Source organism: Capra hircus, chromosome 16 (assembly GCF_001704415.2).
Source record: "Capra hircus breed San Clemente chromosome 16, ASM170441v1, whole genome shotgun sequence".
Classification (NCBI taxonomy): domain Eukaryota; kingdom Metazoa; phylum Chordata; class Mammalia; order Artiodactyla; family Bovidae; genus Capra; species Capra hircus.
This window is the reverse complement of record NC_030823.1, coordinates 26,999,955-27,012,832: the sequence shown is the minus strand read 5'-3', so window position 1 is coordinate 27,012,832 and position 12,878 is coordinate 26,999,955. Positions and strand designations below refer to the sequence as shown.

The 12,878-nt window shown below is 40.1% G+C and overlaps 1 protein-coding gene across 1 annotated transcript in view; it reads left to right on the top strand.

Annotated features, from left to right (window-relative positions):
• The window catches only part of LBR (lamin B receptor), a 28,968-nt gene extending 16,549 nt beyond the window's left edge, over positions 1–12,419 (top strand). The window contains exons 8-14 of the mRNA XM_018060210.1: positions 1,473–1,664; positions 2,358–2,461; positions 3,353–3,478; positions 6,973–7,141; positions 9,346–9,426; positions 9,520–9,642; positions 10,382–12,419. Of these exons, the coding sequence (XP_017915699.1) occupies positions 1,473–1,664; positions 2,358–2,461; positions 3,353–3,478; positions 6,973–7,141; positions 9,346–9,426; positions 9,520–9,642; positions 10,382–10,542 (956 nt within the window). The 3' untranslated portion in view covers positions 10,543–12,419. The remainder of the gene's footprint in view (positions 1–1,472; positions 1,665–2,357; positions 2,462–3,352; positions 3,479–6,972; positions 7,142–9,345; positions 9,427–9,519; positions 9,643–10,381) is intronic.

The following is a 12,878-nucleotide window of genomic DNA, read 5'->3' as shown; positions in this document are numbered from 1 at the left end:
GTTAGACTGTATTGTTTTTCCTTTTTTTGATATATTTATTTTAATTGGAGGTTAATTACTTTACACTATTGTGTTGGTTTTGCCATACATCAACATGAATCTGCCACAGCTATACATGTGTTCCCCATCCTGAACCCCCCTCCTTCCTCCCTCCCCGTACCATCCTTCTGGGTAGTCTCAGTGCACCAGCCCCAAGCATCCTGTATCCTGCATCGAATCTGAACTGGTGATTTGTTTCATATATGATATTATACATGTTTCAGTGCCGTTCTCCCAAATCATCCCACCCTCTCCCTCTCCCACAGAGTCAAAAAGACTGTTCTACACATCTGTGTCTCTTTTGCTGTCTCGCATACAGGGTTATCGTTACCATCTTTCTAAATTCCATTGTGTTTGACTGTTTTTATCCAAATGTGATTTGATGACTTAGAGGACAGTTTTTGCAGACACTTGACTCCTGAAAGGAAAACTATTCCTTGGGTCAGAAGAAAAAGCAGACAGCCTCTCTCTGTTGAGCTGTACCAGGACTAGCTCAGAACAGGAGTTCCTCTCGTGGGGCCTCCCTTTTACTTTGGAATGGACATTGTCTCTGGGCCCCAGCAGTCCCTCCCTGGCGTCTCCAGCCCGCTGGTCCCCTCAGTCTCCTGCCCGGCTCTGGAGGGGCCATTCGTGTTGGGGCATTCTTTGAGGGTAGGGTCTTGAGGTCTGTGTTTGGGAGATAGAGTACAGTTCAGGGTCCTTTGAGACCATTACTGAGAAATTATTTCAGGTAAAAATATTCATAATTTATAACCAAGATTGCCCTGGGGCTTTAAAACGTGTCCACCGGGACTGCCCTGGTGGCTTGGATGGTAAAGCGTCTGCCTACGATGCGGGAGACCCGGGTTCAGTCCCTGGGTCGGGAAGATTCTCTGCAGAAGGCAGTGGCACCCCACTCCAGTACTCTTGCCTGGAAAATCCCATGGACAGAGGAGCCTGGTAGGCTATAGTCCATGGGGTCGCGAAGAGTCGGACATGACTGAGTGTCTTCACTCACTCACTTTAAAATGTGTGTTTGGCCCAGCTCTGTCAGTAATTAGCCATTTGACTTTGGGCCTGTGCGTTTGGACCATGAGAATTTTGAGGATCTTTTATGGTAAATTTTGGTGCACCTCTTTTCCGCTCTCTCTTAATTAAAAGCAGATGACTGTTCACAATGAAAAATAAGTATGTTATTATTAAGTATTATTAATAATTATGTTATTAATTAACATACTGTTATTGATTAAGTATGCATGGGAGATGTAGCATCTATATTGAAGACTGCTAACCTCAGGGGTACTGATTTTTCATGCGCTTGTGTGTATTTAGCCTGGATAATGAAACTAAGACTTTGAAAAATAATGTTACATTAATTAATAATGGTATAAATTTCTTGTGAACCCTGGGTTAACATTAATTTTTTGACCCTCCCCCCCCCTTTTTTTTTAAAGGATTCTATGCTTTTATCCTGACATCTGCACTGGTTGGAGCGTGCTTCTTCTGGAATGTAGAGCTTTATTATGTGTACCATCATTTCCTTCAGTTTGCGCTTGCAGCCGTTGTTTTTGCCATGGGCTTGAGTGTTTACCTCTATGCCAGGGCTTTGAAAGCGCCCCAGGATGAACTGTCGCCAGCCAGCTCTGGTGAGCAGCGTTAGACTGTGTGGGTCCCACGAACGCCTCCCATGAACGTGCCCTCCCACCCCCCTGGCCACCCCCAGCATCCAATTCTAGGCTTTCATAGAATTCTCTTCTCTCTTCAGTTTATGAGGGATGAGAAATAGGAAAAAAAAAAGATGAAAAATAATTTTAAGAAAAATAAAAGGAAGGAAATGTGATTCTCCCCTCATGCTTTCCTGTTCGTTTCCTCTTCCTTTTTTAGTCACTTGATGACAGTGAGGCATTTGAATAAGTTACAGCATCTCAGTAACATTAGTGTTATAACAGTTTATAGCTTATGTTATATTTTGTTTGAAACAGTACGCCTCCTTTTTTAAAAAATCAAATAATACAGATTATAAACTGGTCGATTCTAACTTAAAGTTTTTAAAAACATTAAAAAAAATTAAGTGACTTATTTTAAAAATTGGGAGTCTACATTAAAAATAAAAACTCTAGTTCCCTCAAAATCCAGGAATCTGGGCGCCATAGGTCCCATGCCTGTAGCAGTATGGATATTTCCAGATGGGACCAGTGTCCCCTGCTGTCTTCCCTGATGGCTTGCCAGGCTCTTGGGGATGACTGAATTGTGATCCTGGGTAGTAGACAGCAGTACAGTTTTAAAGTCTCATAGTTGGTTTTGGAATACTGTTTGGATAAAAACTTTTCCCTTCTTAGGAAATGCCATCTATGATTTCTTCATTGGCCGGGAGTTAAACCCTCGGATTGGTACTTTTGATCTCAAGTACTTTTGTGAATTGCGTCCCGGATTGATTGGATGGGTATGTCTTTTTTTTTTTTTTTTTTTAATTTCAGTTCAGTAGTACAAACTAGTCTTGCATTTAGAAAGAAATGTAGACAGTTTTGAAGTGAGCTTATAGGTGGTATGTTTTTAGGAATAATTATAACTTTCCATAATTTTGTCTACTTCAGATATTTTCTTACTTTAAATATAGTCCAAAGGGTTAAGATGTCCTGTTATAGGTTATTAAATGTTAAAAGAGTTTGTATTATTTTGACTATATCAGTTTGTGTTTATGGAAGAAAATAATAGTGTAGATGAATTTATGAAGAAAAAATATATTTTCTTCCTTTAAAAAAATGTACTTTTACCTTATTTTAGACTTGTATGAAAGTTGCAAAAATAAGAGTTCCTTCACACCACTTTCTGCAGTGTTGATGTCTGACAGAGCCATAATATAGTTATCAAGAATAGCAGTTAAAAAAGAAAAAAAAAAAAGAATGACAAACTCACCTGTCACAGTCGTTTAAATTAAGTCCATAGACCTTATTCCGGTTTCACCGTTTTTCCGCTGCTGGCCTTTCCCTGTCCCCGGATCCTTCAGGGCCTGACGGTGCATTTGTTTGCTATTTGGTGTCCGTGCCCTCTAGTCTGTAGCAGTTGCTTCATCGTCCTTTGTCCCTCATGACTTTGACACTTCTGAAGAATACTCAATTGTTTTGTAAGAGGGCCCCTAGATTTGGGTTAGTCAGCGTTTTCTCATGATTGGCAAGACTGCCACAGAATAAGTGTCCATCTCAGTACATCTTATCAAGGGATTGATGTGTCTTGTCACCGATGGTGGCTTCTCAGTGAGGTGTGTCTGCAGCTTTCTCAGCTGGGAAATTACCACCTTTCTCTCTGGAAACTGTACCTGCCCCTTTTGTTTTAGGTGGTCATTAACCTGGTGATGCTTTTGGCTGAGATGAAGGAACAGAATCGCGCTGCTCCATCATTAGCAATGATTTTGGTTAACAGTTTCCAGCTCCTGTATGTGGTAGATGCTCTTTGGAATGAGGTAAGTAATTTTTAAGAGCCTTGGAGTCAGATGGCATTGGGTGTGGGTGAGTGACTTGACTCGTTCAAGCCTCAGATTCTTACACACAAGGTGAGGAGAACATAACCTGCCTCCACGGGTAATGAAGACTAAATGAAGTGTGGGTCCATGTGACACAGTGAGCTGACACAGTGAGCTCTAACAGATGGTAGGTGTCCGTGTGTATCAGCTGCTCTGTCAGCCGCTAGATATTTAAGATCTGTGGATCTTGAATTGGTGGGTGTGACCGATTCATATAAATAAAACTTCATTTCTTAGTGATTCAAATGGATGAAAATGGATGGATCAAACACTAGCATTGAATTCAGCTCAGTTCAGTCACTCAGTTGTGTCCAACTCTTTGCAACCCCATGAATCACAGCACGCCAGGCCTCCCTGTCCATCACCAACTCCCGGAGTTCACTCAAACTCATGTCCATCGAGTCAGTAATACCATCCAGCCATCTCATCCTCTGTTGTCCCCTTCTCCTCCTGCCCCCAATCCCTCCCAGCATCAGGGTCTTTTTCAATGAATCAACACTTCGCATGAGGTGGCCAAAGTATTAGAGTTTCAGCTTCAGCATCAGTCCTTCCAATGAACATCCAGGACTGGTCTCCTTTAGGATGGACTGTTGGATCTCCTTGCAGTCCAAGGGACTCTCAAGAGTCTTCTCCAACACCACAGTTCAAAAGCATCAATTCTTCGGCACTCAGCTTTCTTCACAGTCCAACTCTCACATCCATACATGACCACTGGAAAAACCATAGCCTTGACTAGACAGACCTTTGTTGGCAAAGTAATGTCTCTGCTTTTTAATATGCTGTCTAGTTTGGTCATAACTTTCCTTCCAAGGAGTAAGCGTCATTGAATTAGGATAGTAGTTTTTGGATTATCAAGGAGAGGCTAGTTCTTAAATACTGGGGGAGTTGTTTTATTGTTGGTGTTTCAGAATACAAAGAATAACTTTAATCAGATGGATATAAAATCAGAAATCATGATACATTGAGGAAACCAGTTTAAATGACACTGACCTCTTAAGGTGGCTTTTCTCATACGTTGATGCAAGATCAATTCTTTCTGCTACTTGAAGACTGGCAATGTTTGCTAGTCTCTGTCTCACCTAAATATATTATTCTTGAAAACAATATCTTCTTCGGGTCTGTTCTACAACTGTTTTATCATTTACTATTATCTTTGTTACCATCTCCTCCAAATTCTAAATTAAGTTTTCTTTCAATATTAAGAAACAAAATTGATGGTCCTACATCATTGATGTTCCAAAGCAAGTGTTCATGGCAGCCTGTTGACATTTTGAGAAAAGATCCTTCTTTAAGCTGTTTTTGAAAAATTGTATTATTTGGTCATACTCAGTCAAGGCGACTTTGAAAACTTGATACTGATATGTCGATAGTCTTCCTTTTCTTTGGAAGGAGATTAGGCCCTCTTGGAGGTAAGCAGATCTTGAGTACAGGTAGCCACATTTGGACCCTTATTGAGCTCCTACCACTAAATGTGGACCTGGGCTCAGCCTGGGAAACTGCAAAGATGTTGGGAGCATCTGATACAGAGTCCTCTGAAAATTCCAAGTCTACTCAAAATTAAACATGCTTCTGAAGTTAAAAAAAAACACCAGTTCTTATAAATGTATTTCATCTTGCCAGTTGTAGGTCTTTCTTTGATTATGTAACAAATAGATGCTCAGAAGATGGTAGGATATGTTTTACAAGTCAGATGATATTTCCTCAGTTGCTTTATCCCCTCAGAGATTATTTTTTTAAATTCTTATCTGATGATGAGTAATTCTTCCTTCTAGTTTTTGTCTTGTCATGGAAGTCACTTTTTAAGTGACTTAGAAATTCATATTTTCTAGAGATTGAAACAAACATTGACTTCTGTTAATTAACAAAAAATGATTGTGTCTTAAGGCAAAACTCTTAAGGCAGTTTTTTAACCTGGGGTAGTGGATTAAAGTTGGGAAGTTATTTTTTAAATAAGCCATCACTGTCTCAGCCAGATTATAGTTAGCTTCTTGAAGAAGAAACCTGATTTTATGGTTTTCTTTAGTATCTGGCATGCTGCTGTTCAGTGAGTGGATGCTTAATAATTTTCTTATTTGATTGAGTGATAGAAATTCCTCTATGTGTTAATGTGGCACACCTTGAGAAATGGAGACTATGAACTTAAATGTAAATGACCCTTCCTCTGAGCCTCTGCTTCTGTCCTGCAGCCCTCTGAGTCCCTGGGAGCTGGGTGGGGCTGAGGGTCCTCCCTGCCCCTCCTGGCATGGGATGTTGGTATCTTGTCCCTTCCTCTCTGCCCACTCCCATGTGCCCCTGTCATTATCCCTTGTGTACTATCTTGCCTGCTCCCCGGTTCAAAAGAATAGGCGTGTTGACTAGAGGGTGACCCAACAGGCCTAGAAATTCTAACATCCATTTTTCTGTTCTGTGGTCTTTTTGTTTGCTTCCTGCGGGGGAAAATGCATTTTGGAGATCTCACTCTTTTTCTCTAACCTAGAACATTGATTCTTTGATAGAGATTATACTTGCTAATTTTTCTGGTCAGTGTTGAGTACTGGAGTCTGAGGCGGGTTAGGGAGGCCCTGAGACAGTGCCGTCTCCACTTCCAGGGCCTGCGGGTTTCTGGCTCATGCCAGCCAGATCCACAAGAGAGTGCATTCAGGCCCTGGTTTACCCTGAGCAGTGAAGCAGGCGGTTTCCCATGATGCCGGGTGGTGTGGACAAGCTACCTGAAAAGCTAGATAATGCTCAGAAGTTAGGTTCAGAAGCCTGGCGTGCTGCAGTCTATGGGGTCACAAAGAGTCGGACACAACTTAGTGACTGAACAACATTAGCTAGGTTGGCACACCTGTACTCGGTGCTGGGGTGGCAGCTGGAAACCCACGCTCGCCGCATCTTCCAGTCTAGTAGAGAGGGCCGCTGAGTTACAGGACAGTCAGTTGGCTTCGGCGAGTGGTGGGTTGAGGAAGGCAGTACAGGCCAGGCTTCAGCTGCAGTTTGGGGAGGGTGTTCCAGGCAGAGGCAGGGAGGCAGAAGAGGCATTGGGAGCTCTGTGGTTCACGATTGTGGAGGGAGTGGCTAGAGTGACGGGATGAAGCCGAATGACTCAGTGTGATACCTGCGCCAAGGGAGACAGATCCCCACTCCTGCCTTCAAACATTTTAGGTTGCTGTACTATCTCATCTTAGAGGATGAGATGGCTGGACGGCGTCACTGATGCGATGAGTATGAACTTGGGCAAACTCAGGAGATGGTGAGGGACTGGGAGGCCTGGTGTGCTGCAGTCCATGGGGTCACAAAGAGTCGCATATGACTGGGTGACTGAACAACAACTACCTTCCTTTAACCTTTTGTAAATTTGACTGTAAATTAGTACTTTATTTGAATACTTTAAACATAGAAGCTTTTCTCCCCAAACTTTAAAACATTTTTTTCCCTTCTCTGTCCCCATTTAGGAAGCGTTATTGACAACCATGGACATTATCCATGATGGTTTTGGATTCATGCTGGCTTTTGGAGATTTGGTGTGGGTTCCATTTATCTACAGCTTTCAGGCCTTTTATTTAGTCAGTCATCCAAATGAACTGTCTTGGCCAATGGCTTCTCTAATCATTGCTCTGAAACGTGAGTATTAATTTCAGTCTCTGTGTATTAAATACTGTGTACTGAGTCTGTTGTAGTGTGGTATCTACATGTTTACAGCGTGCCCTTTTAAATGGCCATGAGTAGTTCAAGTATGAAATAATCTGTCATGGATGAGTTGAGTCATAAAGGATTCTTGCAGCTTGCAAAGAGAATGGATACTTCTTCCTTGGGTTCTTCAGTAGTTATTTAAACATCATTTTGAACAAAACACCTGTTTTAAAAATTTATTCAGTTCAGTTCAGTCACTCAGTCATGTCCGACTCTTTGTGACCCCATGGACTGCAGCATACCAGGCCTCCCTGTCTATCACCAACTCCTGGAGTTTACTCAAACTCGTGTCCATTGAGTCGGTATTGCCATCCAACCATCTCATCCTCTGTTGTCCCCTTCTCCTCCTGCCCTCAATCTTTCCCAGCATCAGGATCTTTTCAGATGAGTCAGCTCTTTGCATCAGGTGGCCAAAGTATTGGAGCTTCAGCTTCAACATCAATTCTTCCAGTGAACACCCAGGATTGATCTCCTTTAAAATGGACTGGTTGGATCTCCTTGCAGTCCAAGGGACTCTCAAGAGTCTTCTCCAACACCACAGTTCAAAAGCATCAATTCTTTGACACTCAGCTTCCTTTACAGTCCAACTCTCACATCCATACATGACCACTGGAAAAACCATAGCCTTGACTAGATGGACCTTTGTTGGCAAAGTAATATCTCTTCTTTTTAATATGCTGTCTAGGTTGGTCATAACTTTTCTTCCAAGGAGTAAGTGTCTTTTAATTTCATGGCTGCAGTCACCATCTGCAGTGATTTTGGAGCCCAAGAAAATGAAGTCAGCCACTGTTTCCACTGTTTCCCCGTCTATTTCCCATGAAGTGATGGGACCAGATGCCATGATCTTCGTTTTCTGAATGTTGAGCTTTAAGTCAACTTTTTCACTCTACTCTTTCACTTTCATCAAGAGGCTCTTTATTTAAAAATAATACAATTATTGTTAAAAACAATAAAATGTTATTGTTTTAGTAATGATTCATTTTTTTCTGTTGAGAGCCTGCTTTTTCTGGTAGTACCTTGAAAAACAGGGAGATGGTCTTGCCTTCCTAGAGCTTATGCTCTTATAGAAGAAATAAGACACTCAGACACTGGATTGAAGCACAGGAAGAGTCTAAAGGAGGGACTAACAGAGCAAATATGATGGGAGTTTAAGGTAGAGAGCACGTCTCTCTGGGGAATATCACTGTAAACTTACTGGAGAATGTGATATTTGATCTGTTGGGTGGGTGAAAGTGGCATGGGGAGACAGATACATCGGACAGAGGGAACAGCTCAACCAGGATGGTGGGGAAGAGTGAGGAGTACAGCTTGGCTGATGGTAGCAGGTTAGATTCAGGATGGGTTTTTTCTTTTGTTACACTGTTCATTAAACACATCCACCAGAGGGAGGGCAGGGAAAATGACCACTGAACTTCAAATGTTGCTAGTTTCACTACACTAATATCTATGGTAGAAGAAAACTTCAGGTCTCTGGTTGAAATTAAGATTTAGTCTCACTGTTGGTTTGGTCACCACATGCCTGTGTGTTATTCAAGGCAGGCTATGTCTATTTTACAGTCAAGCTAAAAATGGGGAATGGAGTTATTTTTTACTACTTTATTGAGGACTGATGATACATAGTCATATGTCAGGGCCTCTTAGTTTTGACATTTTGAAATTTGAAATGAATCTACCAGCTTAAGAGGCTTGCAGTGGGATTTGGCATATATTCATGTTTATGTGCATATTGTTCTGGTACAGATTCTGAGCTATAGTTTTATTAATGAAGCATTCCTGTTACGGTCAGTAGATGTCATAACTAACAGATGAACTCCAGTATTGATTTTATTGTAATGTGGGCGGCAGTAGATTTTATTCATGGATGTACCGTGAATAATAATGCATATTTGTTAGTTTTGCCTTCAAGGTGTCCCCAGGTAGATGAGGAAAGCTGTAAGATAGTGAGATATCAGGATTGGATCTTCTTTTGTTATCCTGAGATTGAGAGGGTGTGAATTGTTCTTAAGAAATCAGACTCTTCTGTACTTCGGACATTTCCTTGAAACACAGGAATCATTTCTAAGTGAAATTACAGATGCTTTAAAATAAAGATTATATGTAAGTTGTTAACAAATGAAATTTTTTAAAAATTACAGTATGCGGATTTGTAATCTTCCGATGTGCAAATTCTCAGAAAAATGCATTCCGGAAAAATCCCACTGATCCAAGGCTTGCACGTAAGTATTGGTTTGTATTTTTGCATTACTTAAAGATTTTATGTCTCTGCTTGTCTTAGAATCATTAAACATGTATTTTTTATTTCTGTATAGATTTAAAAACCATTCATACTTCAACGGGAAAAAATCTTCTTGTTTCTGGATGGTGGGGTTTTGTTCGCCACCCCAATTACTTGGGTGATCTCATCATGGCCCTGGCGTGGTCCCTCCCGTGTGGTAAGCATTCAGGAAGAGAGCTGATGGGACTCTTTCCCAGGCCGCCCACACATGTCTGTCTGTCCTGTGTGGGTCTGGGTGTTGTCTCTGTTAGAGGTTGGGGTTTTTCGTTCCCTGATTGAGTGCTGGGTTCTGTTTCCAGCACCTCATTCATCCTGTGTCTGAGGGGAATTAGGAATTCACAGACCATGAAGTTTTACTCTAAAATCCTGCAAGCAAAACTTTGTTTTCAACTGTGTCTGGTAGCTTTTTTCCTAAGCGGACTATGTAGGAATTAATAATTAACTTTTTATTCATGACTCGCTATACGTGGATTCTGAAAAAATTTGGTTCTTAAGAAAAGGCACACATGGCTTTTCGTGTGTCTGGGTCAGCCCACACCTGCAGCGCTGTCTGCCCTGCTCTGCCTGCCCCGCAGTTATGGCCAGCAGTTCTCTACCCTGAGCACCGGAGGGGAGGAAATGGAGGAATTTGCTTTAATTAGAAGGGCAGATGTTCTGATTATGAAGGATTGTTAGGATGGATTAATCACTCTTCTCTGAATAGCTTTTAACTCAAATTACTGCCTCCTGCCACACAGCAGTGGGATTTTATGAACTGGCTTAGTTGTTTCCCCCATTATTGGAGAAAATGGAGTAATGGGACGCCCCAATTTTAGGCTGTTTGGGGAAGCGCAGGAAACAGTGTTCTGTAGTGAAAAATAAAAATACTAGGTACTGTTTCCTTTTGTTTCCCCCAGGTTTCAATCACATTCTGCCTTATTTCTATGTGATTTATTTCACCATCTTGCTGGTGCACCGGGAAGCCCGTGACGAGCACCACTGTAGGAAGAAGTATGGCCTGGCGTGGGAGAAGTACTGCCAGCGAGTCCCCTACCGCATATTCCCCTGCATCTACTGATTCTGCTCTGGGCACCCGCTAAATGCTCCTGCAGTTCTGTCTTCCGTTTGCAAAAAAAAAAAAGAAAAAAAAAAATATCCAAAACGAACCTTCTTTCATTGCACTGACAGAATCTGTATATTTCTTTTTCAGGCAGGACTAAAGATAGAGCCAAGTAGTAAGTCTTTTCCTGTAGCCATGTTTAATAAATCGTAACAACATAAGGAAAATATAAATAGAATTTGCACTTAGGAAATTTTTAATCTTTAAAAATCTGAGAACAAAAAACAGTCTTATAAATGCACTGAATACTGATGTTCAGGATTTTTGATTACCTTTCAAATTTTGATTCTTTTGTCCAGTTGGTTTGGTTTTTGTCTTAAATAAAAACATTGTTACATTTTAAAGTTCATTTATGTTTTCTTGCATTAAGGGGATAGAACTTTCATTTGTTTCCCTTTAAATCATTTTCTAGTTGTGTGATTTGAAAGTAAAAACCAATTGTCTGTTCAGTGCTGTACGGGAAGGGGAATAACTGATAGTGGACACTGTTTAATGAAGACCATTAGTAGTGGTTTGCTTAACCTCAGCTTCTAAAACTGCATTTGAAACTGTAAATACGTAGCTTTTATGTAATATATGGTGACTTCAGGTTTTTCTGTATAGTATTTTGAATGTGAAATAATTTTCAGAACTAAGTATTGGGTTGGCCAGAATATTCATTTGGGTTTTTCCATAAAAAACCTGAACGAATTTTTTATCCAACCCAATATCTTTTAAACAAACATTTGCAGTATTTTAATTAAGTTTTGTAAAGTAATACATGTGAATTAAACATTTTGAAACAAGGAGAATTCATTTAATATTGTATGAAAGATGGTATTAAAACATAGGAAGGGTATTTTTTTCCTAATCCAAAGTTTCTGAATTTGGCTTTGCTACCTCAATTGCAGGTGTTTGTTTGCCTTTATAAACTGTTGCAAATAGAAAAATAGAATAAATATATATTTTTGGAGTAACATCACTATTTAAACCTTTTTACACAGATTGGTGTTTAAAAATTTGCCATTTCCAGAAAGGCTAATATTTTTATATGTTTTTGATTTTTTAAATTAAACTGTGTTTTTGCTACTGTTAGTTCATGCAGTGTATACTGTATTTTGCATATCCTTTATATTTACAAAACTCTACTCCCAGTTAAGGAGTGTTGTGTTCATCTTTTGAAATCTGTTTATCTAAAAGCAATTTAAGGGAATAGTTTAAAATCATTTCTTTTAGTTTAACAGATGTGCATAAGATGTGCATTAGCCTTTAAATTCTACTTAAGTTGATATAGTCTCATTGTTAATTATCCTATAGTGGAACAGTAGCAAATTCACTAAGCTTTCATATTCAGAGTTAAATTGTTCTCAGTATCTTAAACATAGGCAAACCTAATAAATATAGTCTGTACGTTGGGGTTTTCAATTATACATTTTCTATATGAGCCATTTAGATATGCAGTGTTATTCTGTGCTGCAGTTTGAAGTGTATATAACTGTGCTTGTGTTGATGTGATCATGAACTTGGTTTGCTCAAGCGTTCCACATCCTGTAATCTTTAAATGTGGTTTTGGTGAAATTATCAGTGTTTATTAGTACTGATGTATGCAAGCAGTTTTTTTATGCTTTTCTTCTGGCATCAGAAAATGTTGTCCCAGCTTGTTCTATACTAGATTCACCAATGAAGCATTAGGGGAGGAAGAAGGACCATTAATTCTTTCCTTGGTGATGAAAAAAGGACTGTTACCAATACAGTGCCACAATTTGTTTTTAATTTGTTTTTGACATTTTTTTTGACAAGTTTTATAATGAAGTTTTAAGTTGGAAATAAAGTTGAAAATAAAGATGTTGCTTTGACCACTTTGGAATCTCTCTTTTTTTTCCGCCTGTAACTCTTGGGATCATTGGGACCAAAACAGGAACCCTTAGATTTCTGCTCCCCACCCAACCCCTGGTTTATTCCAGGATCCTTTGGGTCCCTCCTGGACCACGAGGAATCCAAAAGGTAGACTGAGACCCCTGGCAAACTGCAGTTTGCATCAAGGTTCTCAGACATCAGAGCTTGAAAAGGGTTAGTGGAGGGTCTTAACCTGCAGATGGTGATCATAGATTTAGTATTTGTTCTTTAAGTTAATAGAGGAATGATCAAAAGTGTCATAGACTCAGTAATGCTTTCAAATGAATTTGTATTAATTACAGATGCACCTAAGTGCATTTGAAAGCCAGTACATGCATGTGAGAGACATTTGTGTGTCAGTGAGATCAGACACCATGTCTTTATCTCTCTTCGCAGTATGAAATGACTTTGCAGAAGGT